The sequence below is a fragment of the Ruditapes philippinarum genome, unplaced genomic scaffold (assembly GCF_026571515.1).
Source record: "Ruditapes philippinarum isolate M1 unplaced genomic scaffold, ASM2657151v2 ctg4993_1_1_1_1, whole genome shotgun sequence".
In the NCBI taxonomy this organism is placed as follows: Eukaryota; Metazoa; Mollusca; class Bivalvia; order Venerida; family Veneridae; genus Ruditapes; species Ruditapes philippinarum.
In genome coordinates this window covers 2,166-22,675 of record NW_026866826.1, presented here as the reverse complement: position 1 = coordinate 22,675, position 20,510 = coordinate 2,166, and the positions used below count along the sequence as shown (strand labels likewise).

Genomic DNA, 20,510 nt, shown 5'->3' with positions numbered 1-20,510 from the left:
TTAATGCTAAGGGGGAACTATTTCTTAACATTTTATGTTAATAGCTGTCATTATAAATAGTGGTCGAATAGCCCAGTCTAGGTAATTCGAATTTGGTATTTGTCCAGAGCAGATATATACTTATGTATTGAGTAATAAAATGTGAAACATCAGTGTGTTCTCTCTCCGTTATACGACAGGGGATACAACAATATTTTGATATCCGAAGTAGCCTACTGTGTCCAATTTCTCATATTATACTGCGCTTTGTTTAAGCCTCGTTTTTTCTCCGTTACATGGATACTTTTGTAATGGTTTGATATTGTAGCTTCATTTTTACTTCAACATGGTTTCGTTTGTGGCGTTTTCATAATGAAGTATCATTTTCATTTTTATAATGATACATTTGCCTTGTTTTACCATTACATGAAATACTTTTGTAAAGTTTTCCTTATTGCAGCCTGGTTTTCAGTGTCACATTTCCTTATTGTAGCCTCGTTTTCATTATAATAGGGTTACTATAGTCTCTTTTCCTGCGTTTAACTGTAACGCGAATACGTTTGTAACGTTTCCTTACTGTTGCCTTGTTTACACTGTAACGCGGATATGTTTGTGACGTTTCCTTACTGTTGCCTTGTTTTCACTGTAACGCGGATACGTTTGTGACGATACCTTACTGTAGCCTCGTTTTCACTGTAACGCGGATACGTTTGTGACGTTTCCTTACTGTTGCTTCGTTTTCATCGTAACGCGGATACGTTTGTGACGTTTCCTTACTGTAGCCTCGTTTTTCCTGTAACGCGGATACGTTTGTGACGTTTCCTTACTGTTGCCTCGTTTTCACTGTAACGCGGATACGTTTGTGACGTTTCCTTACTGTAGCCTCTTTTTCATTGTTACATGGTTACGTTTGTGACGTTTGTTACTGTAGCCTCGTTTCCATTGTTACATGGTTACGTTTGTGACGTTTCTTTATTGTAGCCTCGTTTTCATTGTTACATGGTTACGTTTGTGACGTTTCTTTAGTGTAGCCTCGTTTTCATTGTACATGGTTACGTTTGTGACGTTTCTTTACTGTAGCCTCGTTATGGTTACGTTTGTGACGTTTACCTTCTGTAGCCTCGTTCTCATCGTAACATGGTAACGTTTGTGACGTTTTCTCCCTGTAAAGCACGTTTTCACTATTACATGGATTCGTTTGTGACGTTTCTTTACTGTAGCCTCGTTTTCATAGTTACGTTTGTCACGTTTCCTTTACGTGGCCTCGTTTGTATTGCAATATGGTTACGTTTGTGACATTTTCTAATTACATGTATGTTCTCGTTTTGATCGAAACAAGGACACGTTTGTGAATGGTTACTCTATTTCCTGATTTACATGAACACGAACACGTTTATGACATTAAATTATATGTTTTATCCTCTTTTTCCTCGTAACACTGATACATTTGTTAACTTAATGTATCGTAGTCTCATTTTAACTTCACCATGGTTTCATTTTTGATGTTTCTAAATTATTTCGAAACAGAGTTGTTCGTTCCTCACATATATCACATCTGCAATATGCTGAATGACAAGAATCTTGTCAAAACGTAACAATTTTTTAACACTTAGACTTTAAATATAAGACCATAGATAAAATGCACAAATAGAAGCACGTTGTAAAGATATGATAAATTTTATCATCATTTTTATTGGAACTTTTGTCATGTCCAAGTATGCAGATGATGTCATCACGCAGATGCAAACAAAAAACTTGAAAGTGATTTTAATATAATTTTAATATGTGGTAGAAACATTCCTGTCTGGACCTCTGTCAGTTTGGAGGCAGTTGTCTTATTCTGGCGACATAAATCGCAAAATTATTCATTTCCAAAATGTTAACATACGAGTATGTCAGTGCGGTTTTGGGACTACTTTCTGAGCCAACTATACTAAAGCGAATGGAATAGATTATATTTTTCTTATAAGTTTCGTTTTCATCGTAACATAAATATGTTTGTTATATACGCGTTTTGTTCAAGTCTAATAGATTCTAGTACATTTGTTACGTTTTGTCATTGTAGTCTCGTTTGCATTGTAACATGCCGTTTGTGAAGTTTTCTTGTTGTTTTCTTGTTATTATCGTAACATAGTTACGTTTGTACCATCTTCCCGTAGTTTTTTTTTTCAATGTTACATAAATACGTTTGTGACGTTTTCTTATTGTAGCCTCGTGTTTATTGTAATTGAAACATGCTCACGTTTTTGACGTTTTGATATTGTAGCCTCGTTTTAAAACTGACATGGTTACGTTTGTGACGTTTTCTTATTGTTGCCTCGTTTTCGTCGTTACACGGTTGCGTTTGGGACGTTTTTTTTCTTCTTTAGCCTCATTTTCACTGTTTCATAGATACGTTTGTGACGTTTTCTTACTGTCGCCTCGTTTTCAGCTCTAAGTTTGCGTAGCATCGCTTTCATCGAAACAGGGTTTGTTTAAGTCACGTTTTCATCAGAAAACGAATGCGTTTGTGAATGGTAATATTATGTTCACATTTACATGTATTAAGTTGTTGTCTTATTATCACCCTTTGATGATTTATCTAACGACAAATAGGATGTATAATTCAATCGATATTTGAATTATTCTTAATTTGTCGCACACAAGAAAAAATGAACATTCGATTCATGCTTATTGAATTATCATTATTAATATACATCTAGATATCTAATACATACGATTTTATGTCTGGTTGCTTTTGAACATATTATGACATAATTCATGGAGGATATTCAAGTGTTTTCTATAAATACAGGATTTATTTTCATCTAGTGGCAAGACAATAATTATTTTATGAGTGGCGGTAGCCATGAATGAAATATGATAATTTCCATACCACAAGATGATAATAAATCCTGTATTTATAGAAAAAAAACTTGAATTGTCTGTTTATCATATAGATTTCTCTTCTTTCTTTTTTTTGACATTACAATTTGAAAGAATTCTCCTTAAATTATGTGTATTGTCTGAATTTAGAAGAAAGTAGTCCGGCAAGACAGCAGTGAAAATACGGAAAATATATTTCACTACAGTGAAAAATAGCTTTTTACAGTGAAACAACTAAAATTGAAAATACGCATTTTATTTCATCAGTATTTCTCAATATTTCACTTATAAGTATATGATAAAACAATTTCTTTTCGGCTTGATTTTTAGTTTCTCTCCTTCATGGGTCAGCCTATAACCTCTATATGTAAACGGATAAAAGAATACCTCTATTTATTTATTTATTTTTATTCATTTTTGTATTTATTTATTTATCTATTTGTTGTTGTTGTTGTTTTCTAGTGGGGGAGTAAGCAGTTGACAGTATGCAATTGACAGTAAGCAGTAGGCAGTTAACAGTTGGCAGTAGTTAGTCAGAAGTAGACAGTAAGCAGTCAACAGTTGGCTGTCGTTTATGGAATTCCATGTTATAGTCCATGCATTTATTAATTTATTAGTTAATTCCTTTAAATGTTGTTCTAAGAATATATATGTACCTGTAAACTATTAAAGTAAATTAGGAGGCAGAAAAATACCAAGGGTCCAACCGGGTTTTGAACCACAGACCTCTTGGTCCGTAGACGGACACCTCAACCACGTCGTTAAAGGGTTAATCTAACAGCAAGGCTGATGGAAGTGGCCTATATACCTACAACCACTACACTCCTCCCCTCTTTACTTTTCAGAGCTAGCCAGCTCTCCTGAATGTCACTCCCTGCTTACCGCATGAATCCGTCAAACACTTCTGGCACCATTTAAGTACATTAGGAGGCAGAAAAATACCAAGGGTCCAATCGGGTTTGAACAACAGACCTCTTGGTCCGTAGGCGGACACCTCAACCACATCGCTAAAGGGTTTACCCAACAGCAAGGCTGTTGGAAGTGGCCTATATACCACTGCACTATATTGTGCATGACCTCCAGAACGGCAACTATTTCGGCAACTGAATAATTTTTTGACCAATACAGTTGTAATAGGTCGTCCATTTTTATTTTAATGTTATTAGCAGTGAATAATAAGTAGTAAGCCGTAAGCAGTTGATAGTAAGCAGTTGACAGTAAGCAGTAGGCAGTCAACATTTGGCAATTCCATATATAGTATATTGATTCATTAATGTTCCCAAAGAAATATTGAGATACATATAAAAAGTTATGAAAGTATAACAATTCTGTCATAAACCTAAATCAATACACCGCATAGTTACGAATATCGATCAACAGATCAATTGGGTATTATTTAATACTTACATGTAGTAAAGCCTATCTAGTCAGATTATGAACAGGTATAATATAAAATATATATTAAGATATAGTTCCCCCTTAGCATTAACAAGCGGTTTGCTCAGTTATGTCAAATAATATATTAACAAATATACATGTATATCCAAATGTTTTTGTTGATGCATTTTGTGAGAAAGACATCCTCAAAGAGAAAGTTTGATCTCACACCTGATCCGTGGTTGAGAACCAAATCCATCCCTTTTATCAATCAAAGGGCTGCAAGCTCTGTGATATTTTCTGATCTTTGCAATCTAAATCGTACTGTATATCTGTATGTGTTTTCCTGTATAAGTTTATTTTTATGTACTATAATTCATTTTGCAGGGCACCAGAATTTGATACTAACGGAATTTTGCATAACTAGAGTTGCATCAAAAAATCATTTATGTTCATTTTTTATGATAGCCACACTTTATCCTTGGATATCGTGGCTATTTCCTTAACAAAGACACTATAAAAAGAATTAAAAAAATGTTGACTCGACTGGGATTTGAACTCCAGACCCCTCACACACTAAACGAGCGCGTTACCACTGCATTTAAAATCAGAGGCTGAATAAAATCAAGTCATTCTAAATTTAGAATTTCCATTGCATTTCGGGTTTTTAAAGCAGCACAGGCTGAATAAAATCAAGACATTCTAAATTTAGAATTTCCATTGCATTTCGTGTTAGGATAATTTCGAGGTATTTTGTTCAGGGTAAACCTGTTGTTTAAAATTGAAGTAAATAATTTAGCAAAAATCTTCTCGCCCAAACAGTCCAACATGTAGAAACTATATATTCAACTACTCGGCAGTCAGATTAATTTGTGTAGTATTCGGTAATCGACATTGTAGCAACGCTATATGTCGCAACGCCGCTATATGTCGCAACTAACGCTAAATGTCGCAACGCTGACGCTATATGTCGCAATCAACGCTATATGTCGCAATCGCCTACCGCTAAATGTCGCAACGTTGCCGCTATATGTCGCACAAAAATTGATTGCCGCTAAATGTCGCAACCCCTTAACGCTAAATGTCGCACTTGGTAGGAAAGTAACAGATGGAACTGAAACAAAAAGTAAGTGTTAAAACATTTAAAGTTTATACCATTTACACATGAAAACATATCCTAGTAAGCAAACAAAAGTTGTATTTCGCGGTCTATGGCATAACCTTGTATGGCCATAGAAACAGTTTTTGATTAAAGGGATGGATTTGGTTCTCAACCACGGACCAGGTGTGAGATCAAACTTTCTCTTTGAGGATGTCTTTCTCACAAAATGCATCAACAAAAACATTTGGATATACATGTATATTTGTTATATTATTTGACATAACTGATCAAACCGCTTGTAAATGCTAAGGGGGAACTATATCTTAACATTTTATGTTAATAGCTGTCATTATAAATAGTGGTCGAATAGCCCAGTCTAGGTAATTCGAATTTGGTATTTGTCCAGAGCAGATATATACTTATGTATTTAGTAATAGTAATCAAATGTGAAACATCAGTGTCCAATTTCTCATATTATACTGCGCTTTGTTTAAGCCTCGTTTTTTTCTCCGTTACATGGATACTTTTGTAATGGTTTGATATTGTAGCTTCATTTTTACTTCAACATGGTTTCGTTTGTGGCGTTTTCATAATGAAGTATCATTTTCATTTTTATAATGATACATTTGCCTTGTTTTACCATTACATGAAATACTTTTGTTAAGTTTTCCTTATTGCAGCCTGGTTTTCAGTTTCACATTTCCTTATTGTAGCCTCGTTTTCATTATAACAGTGTTACTATAGTCTCTTTTCCTGCGTTTAACTGTAACGCGGATACGTTTGTAACGTTTCCTTCACTGTAACGCGGATGTGTTTGTGACGTTTCCTTACTGTTGCCTTGTTTTCACTGTAACGCGGATACGTTTGTGACGTTTCCTCACTGTAGCCTCGTTTTCACTGTAACGCGGATACGTTTGTGACGTTTCCTTACTGTTGCTTCGTTTTCCCTGTAACGCGGATACGTTTGTGATGTTTCCTTACTGTTGCCTCGTTTTCGCTGTAACGCGGATACGTTTGTGACGTTTCCTTACTGTAGCCTCTTTTTCATTGTTACATGGTTACGTTTGTGACGTTCGTTACTGTAGCCTCTTTTTCATTGTTACATGATTACGTTTTATGACATTTCTTTACTGTGGCCTCGTTTTCATTGTTACATGGTTACGTTTGTGACGTTTCTTTATTGTAGCCTCGTTTTCATTGTTACATGGTTACGTTTGTGACGTTTCTTTACTGTAGCCTCGTTATGGTTACGTTTGTGACGTTTACCTTCTGTAGCCTCGTTCTCATCGTAACATGGTAACGTTTATGACGTTTTCTCCCTGTAAAGCACGTTTTCACTATTACATGGATTCGTTTGTGACGTTTCTTTACTGTAGCCTCGTTTTCATAGTTACGTTTGTCACGTTTCCTTTACGTGGCCTCGTTTGTATTGCAATATTGTTACGTTTGTGACATTTACTAATTACATGTATATTCTCGTTTTGATCGAAACAAGGACACGTTTGTGAATGGTTACTCTATTTCCTGATTTACATGAACACGAACACGTTTATGACATTAAATTATTGTCTCATATTCTCCCTTATATGTTTTATCCTCTTTTTCCTCGTAACACTGATACATTTGTTTACTTAATTTATCACACACCCGTGCCGATTTTGCGACTCCGTAAACATGGTATTGCACGGCCGTGCATATATTTTGACGTGACATCATTAGCGTTATACAAACATAGTGTAAAGACGCGCTAAATGTTGGCGTTAAACTATAGGCGCGTCAATAAAAAATGACTCTTATTTCACTTTAAACGATCTTTATTTTGTGTAAGTGATAAATAGAATATTAAATTCGTGTAAGTTCATTACTGAATTTATTGCACTCGTTGAATAAAATAATATTATGCTCGCCAGAGGCTCGCATAATATAATTTTTTTCAACTCGTGCAATAAATTCAGTATTGAACTTACACTCATTCAATATCCTCTATGTATCGTAGTCTCATTTTAACTTCACCATGGTTTCATTTTTGATGTTTCTAAATTATTTCGAAGCAGAGTTGTTCGTTCCTCACATATATCACATCTGCAATATGCTGAATGACAAGAATCTTGTCAAAACGTAACAATTTTTTAACACTTTGACTTTAAATATATAGAGGATATTTGTTTGTTTTGCATTTAAGATTGAAATATAATTTCACTGAGTGAACACCAGATGCAATATTTTCACGAGTGGCGTAGCCACGAGTGAAAATATAATAGCTGGTGTTCACGAATGAAATATATTTCATTATTTAATTTTACCCATGAAATATGGTGCTATATCAGTCAACTATATTTCATATTTTTTAAAAATAAATATGAAATATAAATATGAAAGTGGGCGGAGTCAAAACTCATATTTATTTTATGGGACTTCTTTCGCCGTTTTGTTGAAAAATCTGATAAATACAAAACAACTTTTTCTTGAATTTTGTTTTGAAAACTATCTAGCATGATAGAAAATGGTCTAACTAAGAAAATCAATCCGAACACCAATATCTTTAATTCAGTAATTAACGCTGTACAGACGTTTAAAGAGTTGTTTACATGACGTCACAATGTAGCGCCAAACAGCGCGTGCTTACGCATAAATTACTGCGCGCTGTACAATTGCAGTTGGTAGCAAGCAAGGGGATTCGCTACCATTTTCTTTGATAATGAAATTAAATAAAAAGGTTATTTTTTCGTTTTTCGTGAAATATGGTATATATTTTCACTCAACATGATAAAATGCCACATATTTTCACTCGCCGGACCGGCTCGTGAAAATATTCGGCATTGTATCATGTTTCGTGAAAATATATACCATATTTCACGCAAACGAAAAAATATCCTCTTAATCTTATATGTAAAACAAATACATTTTCTTTTTATTTCATGCCTTTTAAGTGTTTTTAAGTATTTTTACTGATTTTTCCGCGTAACGTCGTGCATTCTCCTTTGTAACGTCATCACGTCATGACATCACATCATCAATTTTGAAATATATAGAGGATATTTGTTTGTTTTGCATGTAAGATTGAAATATAATTTCACTGAGTAAACACCAGATGCAATATTTTCACGAGTGGCGTAGCCACGAGTGAAAATATTATAGCTGGTGTTCACGAATGAAATATATTTCAATCTTATATGTTAAACAAATAAATTTTCTTTTTATTTCATGCGTTTTAATTGATTTTAAGTATTTTTTACTGATTTTGCCGCGTAACGTCGCGCATTCTCCCTTGTGACGTCATCACATCATGACGTCACATCATCAATTTTGAAAAATAGTTCTGTTAAATTTCTCTAATTTTGTTACATTTTCAACATGATGTATGGTAACATTTACTTTCTTTTCCTAAAGAAGCAAAATTTACGCATGACAGCATTAATTTCTGCCTGTTATTCCATTTAGTTATGATTTTCTTTTCATCCGTATTCAGATATAGTCCGGCTACAGTGAAAATTATATTTTATAAATTTAACTAGTGGTTTATCAGAATATAATCATCTGATATATTACAATAAACACTCGAAAGCATGAAATAAAGTTCTGTTAAATTTCTCTAATTTTGTTACATTTTTAACATGATGTATGGTGACATCGACTTTCTTTTCCTAAAGAAGCAAAATTTACGCATGACAGCATTTATTTCTGCCTGTTATTCAATTTAGTTATGATTTTCTTTTCATCCGTATTCAGATATAGTCCGGCTACAGTGAAAATTATATTTTATAAATTTCACAAGTGGTTTATCAGAATATAATCATCTGATATATTACAATAAAACACTAAAAATCATGAAATAAAAGACCATAGATAAAATGCACAAATAGAAGCACGTTGTAAAGATATGATAAATTTTATCATCATTTTTATTGGAACTTTTGTCATGTCCAAGTATGCAGATGATGTCATCACGCAGATGCAAACAAAAAACTTGAAAGTGGTTTTAATATAATTTTAATATGTGGTAGAAACCTGTTTGGACCTCTGTCAGTTTGGAGGCAGTGGCCTTATTCTGGCGACATAAATCGCAAAATTATTCATTTCCAAAATGTTAACATACGAGTATGTCAGTACTTTCTGAGCCAACTATACTAAAGCGAATGGAATAGATTATAGTTTTCTTATAAGTTTCGTTTTCATCGTTACATAGATATGTTTGTTACGCGTTTTGTTAAAGTCTAATAGATTCTAGTACATTTGTTACGTTTTGTCATTGTAGTCTCGTTTGCATTGTAACATGCCGTTTGTGAAGTTTTCTTGTTGTTTTCTTGTTATTATCGTAATATAGTTACGTTTGTAACATCTTCTTCCCGTAGTTTCATTTTCAATGTTACATATATACGTTTGTGACGTTTTCTTATTGTAGCCTCGTTTTTATTGTAATTGAAACATGCTCACGTTTTTTTGGCGTTTTGATATTGTAGCCTCGATTTAAAACTGACATGGTTACGTTTGTGACGTTTTCTTATTGTTGCCTCGTTTTCGTCGTTACACGGTTGCGTTTAGGACGTTTTTTTCTTTAGCCTCATTTTCACTGTTTCATAGATACGTTTGTGACGTTTTCTTACTGTCGCCTCGTTTTCAGCTCTAAGTTTGCGTAGCCTCGCTTTCATCGAAACAGGGTTTGTTTAAGTCACGTTTTCATCAGAAAACGAATGCGTTTGTGAATGGTAATATTATGTTCACATTTACATGTATTAAGTTGTTGTCTTATTATCACCCTTTGATGATTTATCTAACGACAAATAGGATGTATAATTTAATCGATATTTGAATTATTCTTAATTTGTCGCACACAAGAAAAAATGAACATTCGGTTTTTGTTTATTGAATTATCATTATTAATATACATCTAGAGATCTAATACATACGATTTTATGTCTGGTTGCTTTTGAACATAATATGACATAATTCATGGAGGATATTCAAGTGTTTTCTATAAATACAGGATTTTTTTTCATCTAGTGGCAAGACAATAATTATTTTATGAGTGGCGGTAGCCATGAATGAAATATGATAATTTCCATACCACAAGATGATAATAAATCCTGTATTTATAGAAAAAAAACTTGAATTGTCTGTTTATCATATAGATTTCTCTTCTTTCTTTTTTTTTTTGACATTACAATTTGGAAGAATTCTCCTTAAATTATGTGTATTGTCTGAATTTAGAAGAAAGTAGTCCGGCAAGACAGCAGTGAAAATACAGAAAATATATCTCACTGCAGTGAAAAATAGCTTTTTACAGTGAAAATACTAAAATTGAAAATACGCACTTTATTTCATCAGTATTTCTCAATATTTCACTTATAAGTATATGATTAAACAATTTCTTTTTGGCTTGATTTTTAGTTTCTCTATTTTTTTCATGGGTCAGCCTATAACCTCTATATGTAAACGGATAAAAGAATACCTCTATTTATTTATTTTTATTCATTTTTGTATTTATTTATTTATCTAATTGTTGTTGTTGTTGTTGTTTTCTAGTGGGGGAGTAAGCAGTTGACAGTATGCAATTGACAGTAAGCAGTTGACAGTAAACAGTAAGCAGTTAACAGTAGGCAGTTGTTAGTCAGAAGTAGACAGTAAGCAGTCAACAGTTGGCTGTCGTTTATGGAATTCCATGTTATAGTTCATGCATTTATTAATTTATCAGTGAATTCCTTTAAATGTTGTTCTAAGAATATATATGTACCTGTAAACTATTAAAGTAAATTAGGAGGCAGAAAAATACCAAGGGTTCAACCGGGTTTTGAACCGCAGACCTCTTGGTCCGTAGACGGACACCTCAACCACGTCGTTAAAGGGTTAATCTAACAGCAAGGCTGATGGAAGTGGCCTATATACCTACAACCACTACACTCCTCCCCTCTTTACTTTTCAGAGCTAGCCACCTCTCCTGAATGACACTCCCTGCTTACCGCATGAGTCCGTCAAACACTTCTGACACCATTAAAGTAAATTAGGAGGCAGAAAAATACCAAGGGTCTAACCGGGTTTTGAACAACAGACCTCTTGGTCCGTAGGCGGACACCTCAACCACGTCGTTAAAGGGTTTACCCAACAGCAAGGCTGGAAGTGGCCTATACACCACTGTACTATATTGTGTTTGACCTCCAGAACGGCAACTATTTCGGCAACTGAATAATTTTTTGACCAATATAGTTGTAATAGGCCGTCCATTTTTATTTTTATGCTATAAGCAGTGAATAATAAGTAGTAAGCCGTAAGCAGTTGACAGTAAGCAGTTGACAGTAAGCAGTAGGCAGTCAACATTTGGCAATTCCATAGTATATTGATTCATTAATATTCCCAAAGAAATATTGAGATAAATATAAAAAGTTATGAAAGTATAACAATTCTGTCATTAACCTAAATCAATACACCGCATAGTTACGAATATCGATCAACAGATCTATTGGGTATTATTTAATACTTACATGTAGTAAAGCCTATCTAGTCAGATTATGAACAGGTATAATATAAAATATATATTAAGATATACAAATGATTTTGTTGGTGCATTTTGTGAGAAAGACATCCTCAAAGAGAAAGTTTGATCTCACACCTGGTCCGTGGTTGAGAACCAAATCCATCCCTTTTATCAAAAACCGTTTCTATGGCCATACAAGGTTTTTGCCATAGACCGCGAAATACAACTTTTGTTTGCTTACTAGGATATGTTTTCATGTGTAAATGGTATAAACTTTAAATGTTTTAACACTTACTTTTTGTTTTAGTTCCATCTGTTACTTTCCTACCAAGTGCGACATTTAGCGTCAAGGGGTTGCGACATTTAGCGGCAATCGATTTTTGTGCGACATATAGCGGCAACGTTGCGACATTTAGCGGTAGGCGATTGCGACATATAGCGTTGATTGCGACATATAGCGTCAGCGTTGCGACATTTAGCGTTAGTTGCGACATATAGCGGCGTTGCGACATATAGCGTTGCTACAGACATCGCTAAAAATAGCATTTTCATTGATTAAAATCATATTCATCCGCGTAATTTGTGAGTGTGCATTTACTGACAATTCTATAAGCCAACGCTACTTTTAAAGTTTGAATGTGTAGTAAATTGTTGGACACTTGTAACAAAAAATTGTTCTTTCTTTTAAATTGCTGGTTTTTAAGCAGTTTTGAGTGAGAACTAATTTGCGTTGTTAGGTCTGTTAAACCCCGGTCACATATTCACGGATTATGCCACGGAAGAGCTACGGTCTAATTGTTCACGGATTACTACGGAAATATGAAATTCCGTAGTCCGCTACGGTTCCAGTACGGACACACAACGGTATGAGTACGGAGTTTGACGGATTTATCACCGAAAGCCCCGGGATAGACACGGATTGTTACGGACTGACACGGTTTCATACGGAGCGACACGAATCAGGACGGACGCACTACGGATACACTACGGTCTGCTACGGTATAAGCACGGGTTAGTACGAGTAAGAACGGTCTGATACGGAGAAGAACGAATTGATACGGAGAAGAACGAATAGCCACGGATCTATACGAACCTATTATATCCGTCCACAACCTCTTGCATGCTCATTTTTATAAAATGCCTCAAAAGAAAAGAACACATAGGAAACGAATTGCAGAGTTCAATGATTTTGGCGTAGAGGATTCGGCCTCATCGCGTCCGATCCCCGAGACATATCAGGTCCGGTTAAAGTGAATTTCTTTAACGACACCGGATACTCAACAAGTTAGACCATGAGAGCCTCATACTAAACATGAAAGCCCATCTCTAGTTCACCTTTTCTTACCTGATTATATATGGACTAGTAATCATTAATGAAAAATGTTGATCAATACTGCTTCTCTTTTGATTTGAAAATTTGCTGTTCATTTTACAATTACATTAATTATCGTGTATGTTTATGTTTTAAGAATATGTGAAAAGCTTGTTAATTAATCTTATTATCACTCAAGGGCCAGCGTCCGAGGCTTATGAGACACTTCGTTTTATGTACATATTTACTCAAATTTCACGATCCAATGTTTTAGTTTAAACATATTTATTTCCCGAATATTTACATGATATACATAATACAATACAATCAGAATACAAATATATAATATATTCAAAGAAAAGGATGAGAATGAAAGACTAAGTCTTATAAAATTCTTCTCCTTATCCAATGTTTTGTAAACTATGTAACATTAAATGTTATTCTATTACTTTTTAATTGTAGTACAATATTAATATATTTTTTACCTCTATGCATGTCATCAAGAAGCTCGACCACTGCTTCCGCGTTCTCAGCCATATCAAAATACAATTGCAGCCAGTTAATGGCAATTATCATTTATTGAATATTCACGCAAATATGTCTGTTTTTAACAAGAAGGTAGTATTTTATACCCTTTAAAAAATACATGATACTTAATTTATCCGTACTAAACAGTGTTGGACCGTACCATTCCGTACCATTTCGTATTGCAACGCAATAAACCGTATAAGACCGTGCTTATCCTTGCCTCTCCGTTGTACATCGTATTACGATCGTGGCTTTCCGTGACAATGCCGTATTAATCCGTATTAAAACCGTAGCTTATACGTAGGGTTACCGTACAAATACGTAGTTATCCGTACCAAACCGTGGAAATCCTTGACAAGTTGGGGGCTACGAATCAGTACGGACTAACTACGGTTTTCTTACGGACCAGTACGTATCAGTACGGTTTAATACGGACTAGTAGGGATACGCTACGGTTGATTTTTCCGTAGCAAATTTTTGTGCATGTTCAAAAATTGTCAAGGATCGCTACGAATATAGCAGGACTACTACGATTGATTACGGTTACAATACGGAGAGCTACTGACCAGTACGGGTAGCTACGGACGATGCCGGAATTAATCCGTGGCTCTTCCGTGGGCGTTTTCCGTGAATATGTGACCGGGGTATTAGGAAATTTTGTGTTAGACCGTGGATGTTAGCTATGTATTTACTGATCTGCGATCAGAAAATACAAAAACAGTATCTATGGCCATATAAGGTTTTTGCCATAGACCGCGAAATACAACTTTTGTTTGGTTACTAGGATATGTTTTCATGTGTAAATGGTATTTTAAATGTTTTAACACTTACTTTAAGTTTCAGTTCATCTGTTACTTTCCTACCAAGTAGGATTTTCCTTATCTATATTTAGGTCTGGTGACGTCAATTGTATTTACCTGGGTTAATTGTTTTGGTTCATTGAATTTTTGTATTCCTACGCCGTCTATAAATATTCAACAGTGCGCGTAATCTGCACAGTTTTTGTCAGACACGTTCAGTTATCAGTCGTTTCTTACTTGTTCTTCAATTTTGTTAAAAAAAACTTTTGGCGGTTTTAACTGTAATCGTCAGAAATCGTTGAAGTTTATTTATTTTTTCAAGAGAAAGGAACTGTATTATGTAGTACTGTGGTATTGTGTGAACGGAAGGAACTCTCGGAATTGGGAATATCCCGCCGAATGAATTCGCAGAGAATTTCTAGTAGAAACAAAGAAAAAGTTGATTATAAGATGTTAGCTAAGGAAGGAGTGAAGGTGTTGATTGACGATGATCATAAAATTGAAGACAAAGAAGTGGGCGCGAAACCTAAAAAGTCGAAAACGAACAGTGAGAAAATCCTGTCAAACTCCAATGCGGATAAGCCAGACGAAGTGAAATCTACCAAGTCACCGTCAGCTAGTAAACAAACCGGTAAACACGTAAATTTGGAGAAAAAGGCGATGTTAGCTCGTTTAAATGAGTTAGATGAACAGCAAAGACGTTTAGAGGAGCAGAGAGAGTTAAACTTTTTGAGAAAGCAGATTTTGGAAAGAGAAGCTTTTGTTTCCTCGTTAGAAAAGTCAGTTTCAGCAGAGCCAGAAGTAGAAACACTTTCCCCACCCAAATCACGAGTGAATTCCGAACGTTTAGGCGCAAGTAGAACATATACGTTAAATCCCCTGGGTTCAACGTTCCACACCAAGGACAAAGGGAGTAAGAAGATCAGCACTGGTAAGAAGACTCGCATTGCAGCTGCCTTTGACAGTCCTTCGAATCAGAAAGGTATAAACATTGATTCTTTACGCAAAATGACTGATTTGCAGAGAAAGGCTAAGAAATCATTAGCACAATTGGGATTAGTTGAAATGACAGAATCAGAGACTAGTACGGAGTCCGATGATGAGTCTAGTTATTCCTTTTCATCCTCTGAGGCAGAAGAATTTTGTTTAGATTCCAAAAAGAAAAAATCTAAAAACGTTAAGAAACAGGTCACTAAATCAGGGATCACTTCCAAGTCTTCAGACATGGTCAAAAACAGACAAAGATTTCCGCATTCAAACTTGAGATTTGACTTTGCTTCCAAAAATGTTTGTTTTGAAAATATTGAATTCAATCTATTTATAGCAGGAGAGTTGGAAATTGTCATGTCATCTAGAACTGGTAAAACCGAAAAAGAAGGTCGTTTAGAATTACTCAAGAAATTAATGTATTTGAACAGTTCTTATGACTTTTCAGCCATTAAAGCAGTATATGCTGCTATTCTCAGAGAAATTGAGTTAGGCCATGGTACTTGGAGTGATGATTTTCAATATGTTGAGTCAGCAGTTTTAGCTAGACATAATAGAAAAGTTAAATCAAAGCCTTTTGCTTCAGGAACACAGAGCTCAAATTATCATTTTAAACCTAGGCCTGAATATACTATGCCAAATGAAAAAACCTTTGTTAGTTCTGGTGATGAATCAAGAGTTTTCTTTTGCAACAAATATCAAAGAAATAAATGTAGTTACAAATCTTCACATTCAATGACATTAAATGGCAGAAATAGGTTCTGTAAACATGTATGTGCCACCTGTTGGCAAACTGACAGGAAGGAATTAGCTCACCCGGAATGTTCAAGTTCTTGTCCGCATTCTCAAGATTGACTTACTAATGGTTTGTGTACTGTAATTATTTCTGAGTCTAAAGATGAAGTAGATTCAGGGATAGTTGATATTTTCTTGCCGGAATTTTGTAAGCAAACTAATTTAAATAGCAAGGCTAAGGTTTCCAATGTAAGTCATAGTGGCGATGTTATTTGCAATCATAAAAAAAGTTGCAAGATTTGTGCTTCACTGAAGCAGGTTTTAAGTGATAGCACTGTTAATAAAGTTCATGTTTATGAACAGGTTAAAGCTTCTGGAAAATTTAATTTTGAATTATGTAAGATTCCAGTCAATGAAAAAATTGATGTTGAATTCATGAAACGGATGTTGGTTGGTTATTTTGATATGCAAGTTTGTGACTTGCTTAGATTTGGATTTCCCATTGAGTTAGAGTTGGAAGATAAATCATTGTTATTTTCTAAAGCTGTTAGTTTTAAAAATCATTCTGGTGCTAATACTTTTCCAGAACACATGGTTAAATATCTTGAAAAAGAAGCGTCTCATGGTGCAATTATTGGACCATTTTCTTCTTGTCCTTTTGCGGATGGTATGGTAGTATCCCCGTTAAATACAGTTCCAAAGTCAAATCCTAATGAAAGGAGGGTAATTTTGGATTTAAGTTATCCAAAAGATGGAACAGGGGTGAATGATTATGTGTCAAAAGACTGGTATCTTGGAGAAAAGGTTGATCTCGTTTTTCCAAAGATTGATGATTTTGTGTCTTTGATTAAGGCAAAAGGTCAAGGTTGTTTAATGTATAAGTTAGATTTAAGGAGAGCTTATAGGCAAATTAGTATTTGTCCCTCAGCTTACAATTTAGTAGGTTTTGCTTGGAAGAAACATATATTTTTTGATACTGTTCTAGCCATGGGACTTAGGTCTTCAGCTCATATTTGTCAGAGGGTGACAAATGCATTTGCCTTTATGATGTGGAAATGCGGTTTGACTTGTTTGAATTATTTAGATGATTTTGGTGGTGTTGAAAATCAATCATCTGCCAACTTTGCCTTTTGTTTGTTACGAGAGTTGTTTATCAAGAGTGGTATAGAGGAAGCTGTGGATAAAGCATTTCCCCCATCAAAGGTAATGATTTTCTTAGGTGTTTTATTTAATAGTGACACTATGACAATGGAGGTTACTAAGGAAAGACTCAAGGAAATTAGAGTTTTGGTCAAATCTTGGTTAGATCGAGATTCAGCATCTTTAAAGGATATTCAGAAACTACTTGGTAAACTGAATTTTGTGGGGGCTTGCGTCCGTTCAAGTAGGATTTTTGTTAATCGAATACTGAATTGGTTACGTGAATGTTATGCTGATGTTAGTAATCAGGTTTTCTTAATTCCTGAAGAAGTCAAAAAGGATTTATGTTGGTGGAATGAATTTTTGCCTATGTATAATGGAATTTCCCTGATAGATTACGGAGACTGGTCACAGATAGATAGTGTTTTTAGCTCAGATTCTTGTTTAACAGGTTGTGGGAGTATTTTTGGGAATAAGTTTTTTCATACTGTTTTCCCACAGTTCATTTTGGCTCAAGATTTAAGTATTACTTGTTTAGAAATGTTGACAGTTTTGGTATCATTAAAGTTATGGGGACCTTATTTACAGAATAAAAAGGTTAATATTTTTTGTGATAATTTGGCTGTTTGCATTGTTATAAACACAGGTAAAGCTCGTAATTGCTTTTTACAACAATGTTTGAGAGAAATTTGTTTCATTGCATCAGTATATGATTTTCAGTTAAAAGCATCACATCTTAGTAGTGATAGAAACCGTATAGCTGATTGTCTAAGTAGATGGCATTTGGATAGATTGTATGTTTCTGAGTTTTTTAATCAGGTTTCTCATATTCCTCAATTGACAGATGTTATTGTCACTGAGGATCATTTTAAGATGGTTCATAATTGGTAACTTCTTATTTCAGATTTAGAGATTAAGACTTTGCGGCAGGAACTTAGACATTCTATTTCATCAGCATTTGCCGAAGGAACAAATAAAAATTTGAAAATACAATGGGAAAGTTTCTTGATGTTTTGTATTTACTTTAGATTACGTTTTTTACCAGCATCCACTTCAACATTGCAATTATATGCACAATTCCTCAGTAGGACATTCATATCAGTGGATAGCATCCGCAATTATATTTCGGGTGTTAAAACTTTACATTTGTTACTTGGGTATAGTATTGATCATATAAATTCTTATTTGCTGAATTTATCTTTAAGGGGAATTAATCGTTTGCATCCTAGATCTGTAAAACGTGCAGAACCCATTACTTTAGACATTTTACGCAGCATACATGCTTCGTTAGATTTTTCAGACCAAGATAATATAGTTTACTGGTGTTTATTTTTATTTGCTTTCTTTTTAGTAGCCAGGAAATCTAATTTAGTTCCTACAAATTCATCTGATATCGTTAAAGGTAAATTTTTAAGCGCATCCTGTATCAAATATTTTGGAAATTACATTTTAGTGCATTTTAATTGGTCGAAAACTATTCAATTTGGAGAAAGGGAGGTAATTAGTCCATTACTTAGATTGAAAGAAACAGAGTTATGTCCAGTGTATGCTTATGAATTAATGACAGGTTTAAAATTTCATAGGAAGAATGATGTATTTTTCTCTTTAAAAGATGGGTCGTATATATCTTATTATCTGTTTCAAAAGAAACTACGTCTTTGTATTGAAGATATTGGGTTAAATCCAGATTTATTTTCCACTCATTCATTTAGAAGGGGTTTTGCTACATTAGCTTTTCGTTCTAACATTTCTCCTGAAAGTATAAAATTGATTGGTGACTGGAAATCAGATGCCTTTCGTCATTATTTAGAATTAGGTTGGTCAGATAAAGTACATATTTTATCATATATGTTTGACACCACTTTTTAATTCAGATAATTTGATCACTGATTTTAAAAATTACTTTTTAAAAATTAATTAATGTACATCTCTTTCATTACAGATGTACGAGTTCACATTCTGAGTGATTCAATTGCCAAATATATTAAAGGGATATGGTACACTACAGTTTTCCCGTTTAGAGGGTACACTTTACAAATGATGATTGACCAAATAGATGCGGATCCTAGTTTGGTTAAAGCCCCATATATTATTTTACACGTCGGAACCAATAATATTAACTCAAGAGAAAAATTTTCAGTTGATGATATAGTTAGATTAACAAACGATTTACTTAATGTTATTTGGAAACACAACCCTTCTGCGCATATTATAGTTTCTAGTATTTTACCTAGACCTGTCGATTTTGATGTCACTAATGAAAAGGTTAAATTGGTTAATGAGAGGTTGCTAGTAAAATGTAAGGAAAGGAATTGTCAGTTTATTAAGTCATATAGACCATTTCTCTTTAAGGGTCGCCCCAAAAGGAATCTTTATGCTGTCAGGGATGGGGGGCTTCATCTTAATTTTGCTGGAACAGATGTCCTCAAGAGTTTTTTCATAAACACGATTTCACATATTGTTAAGGGCAAGTTGGCCATGTAGAGTGGATGTTGTCATTTAAAAAGGTCAACAGGCGGCACATACTTGATATTAGTTGTATATACTATTAGTTAAATGTGGTTATATTTTAATTATTTGGTAATTAATTATGTGTATGAGTGGTCTAGCAAATGAATGTTGGCATGCAGGCTAGTTTAGTCACATGTTTTCAAAGGTTTTAAGGGGTAGTAGTTATGCTCTTGACCTTTGATCTCTTACGTGACATCTTGTCTTTATGTCAGTATGTTAACATTTATTTGTTGGTCACCTTGACTTCAATTGTCTGATCAATGTTCTGAACTTGTGTTTTGACATGTTTTGTTTTATACATTTTAGGATAATTTATCAGACGGATATCTTGTAAGTTTATTCAAAATTTTTTTTTTTGTTCTAAGTGTGCTTTTTAAATGAAAGTGACATTATCTTCTAATTGAATTGAACCTATTTATTCTAAGGTTTATTTATTTATTTATTTATTTTTTTTGAACGATCTTTGCTTGGATTTATTTACTTATTTTGACAGTTAATGTCATTTTTCATGTTAATGGGAGATAATGTCACTTGAACTTCTTTTGTGCTTGTGTTTGTGGAATGAATAATTGCTTGTTGGTTTGCTTTATTTTATTTTATTTGCAAGCTTTATCAATTTTTTTTGCTGTTTTGTTTTGTGTTTTGTGGCTGGGTTTGGCGGAATTGTTGTATTCAATTATACTTTGCTCATTAATATTTAATATG

At 34.2% G+C, this 20,510-nt stretch overlaps 1 protein-coding gene and 1 long non-coding RNA gene across 2 annotated transcripts; both read left to right on the top strand.

Annotated features, from left to right (window-relative positions):
• Nucleotides 1-9,803: 9,803 nt before the first annotated feature.
• On the top strand, nucleotides 9,804-12,317 carry LOC132733818 (uncharacterized). Its single transcript, XR_009626223.1, has 3 exons — nucleotides 9,804-10,029; nucleotides 10,847-10,895; nucleotides 12,100-12,317. It is a non-coding gene; the product is annotated as an uncharacterized LOC132733818 (long non-coding RNA).
• A 2,207-nt stretch (nucleotides 12,318-14,524) lies between these two features.
• LOC132733817 (uncharacterized) lies at nucleotides 14,525-20,191 on the top strand. The gene is made up of 2 exons (XM_060720505.1): nucleotides 14,525-15,414; nucleotides 20,112-20,191. The coding sequence occupies exons 1-2, from the start codon at nucleotides 14,832-14,834 to the stop codon at nucleotides 20,114-20,116; spliced, it is 588 nt and encodes a 195-aa protein (XP_060576488.1). The 5' UTR covers nucleotides 14,525-14,831; the 3' UTR covers nucleotides 20,117-20,191.
• Nucleotides 20,192-20,510: the final 319 nt, after the last annotated feature.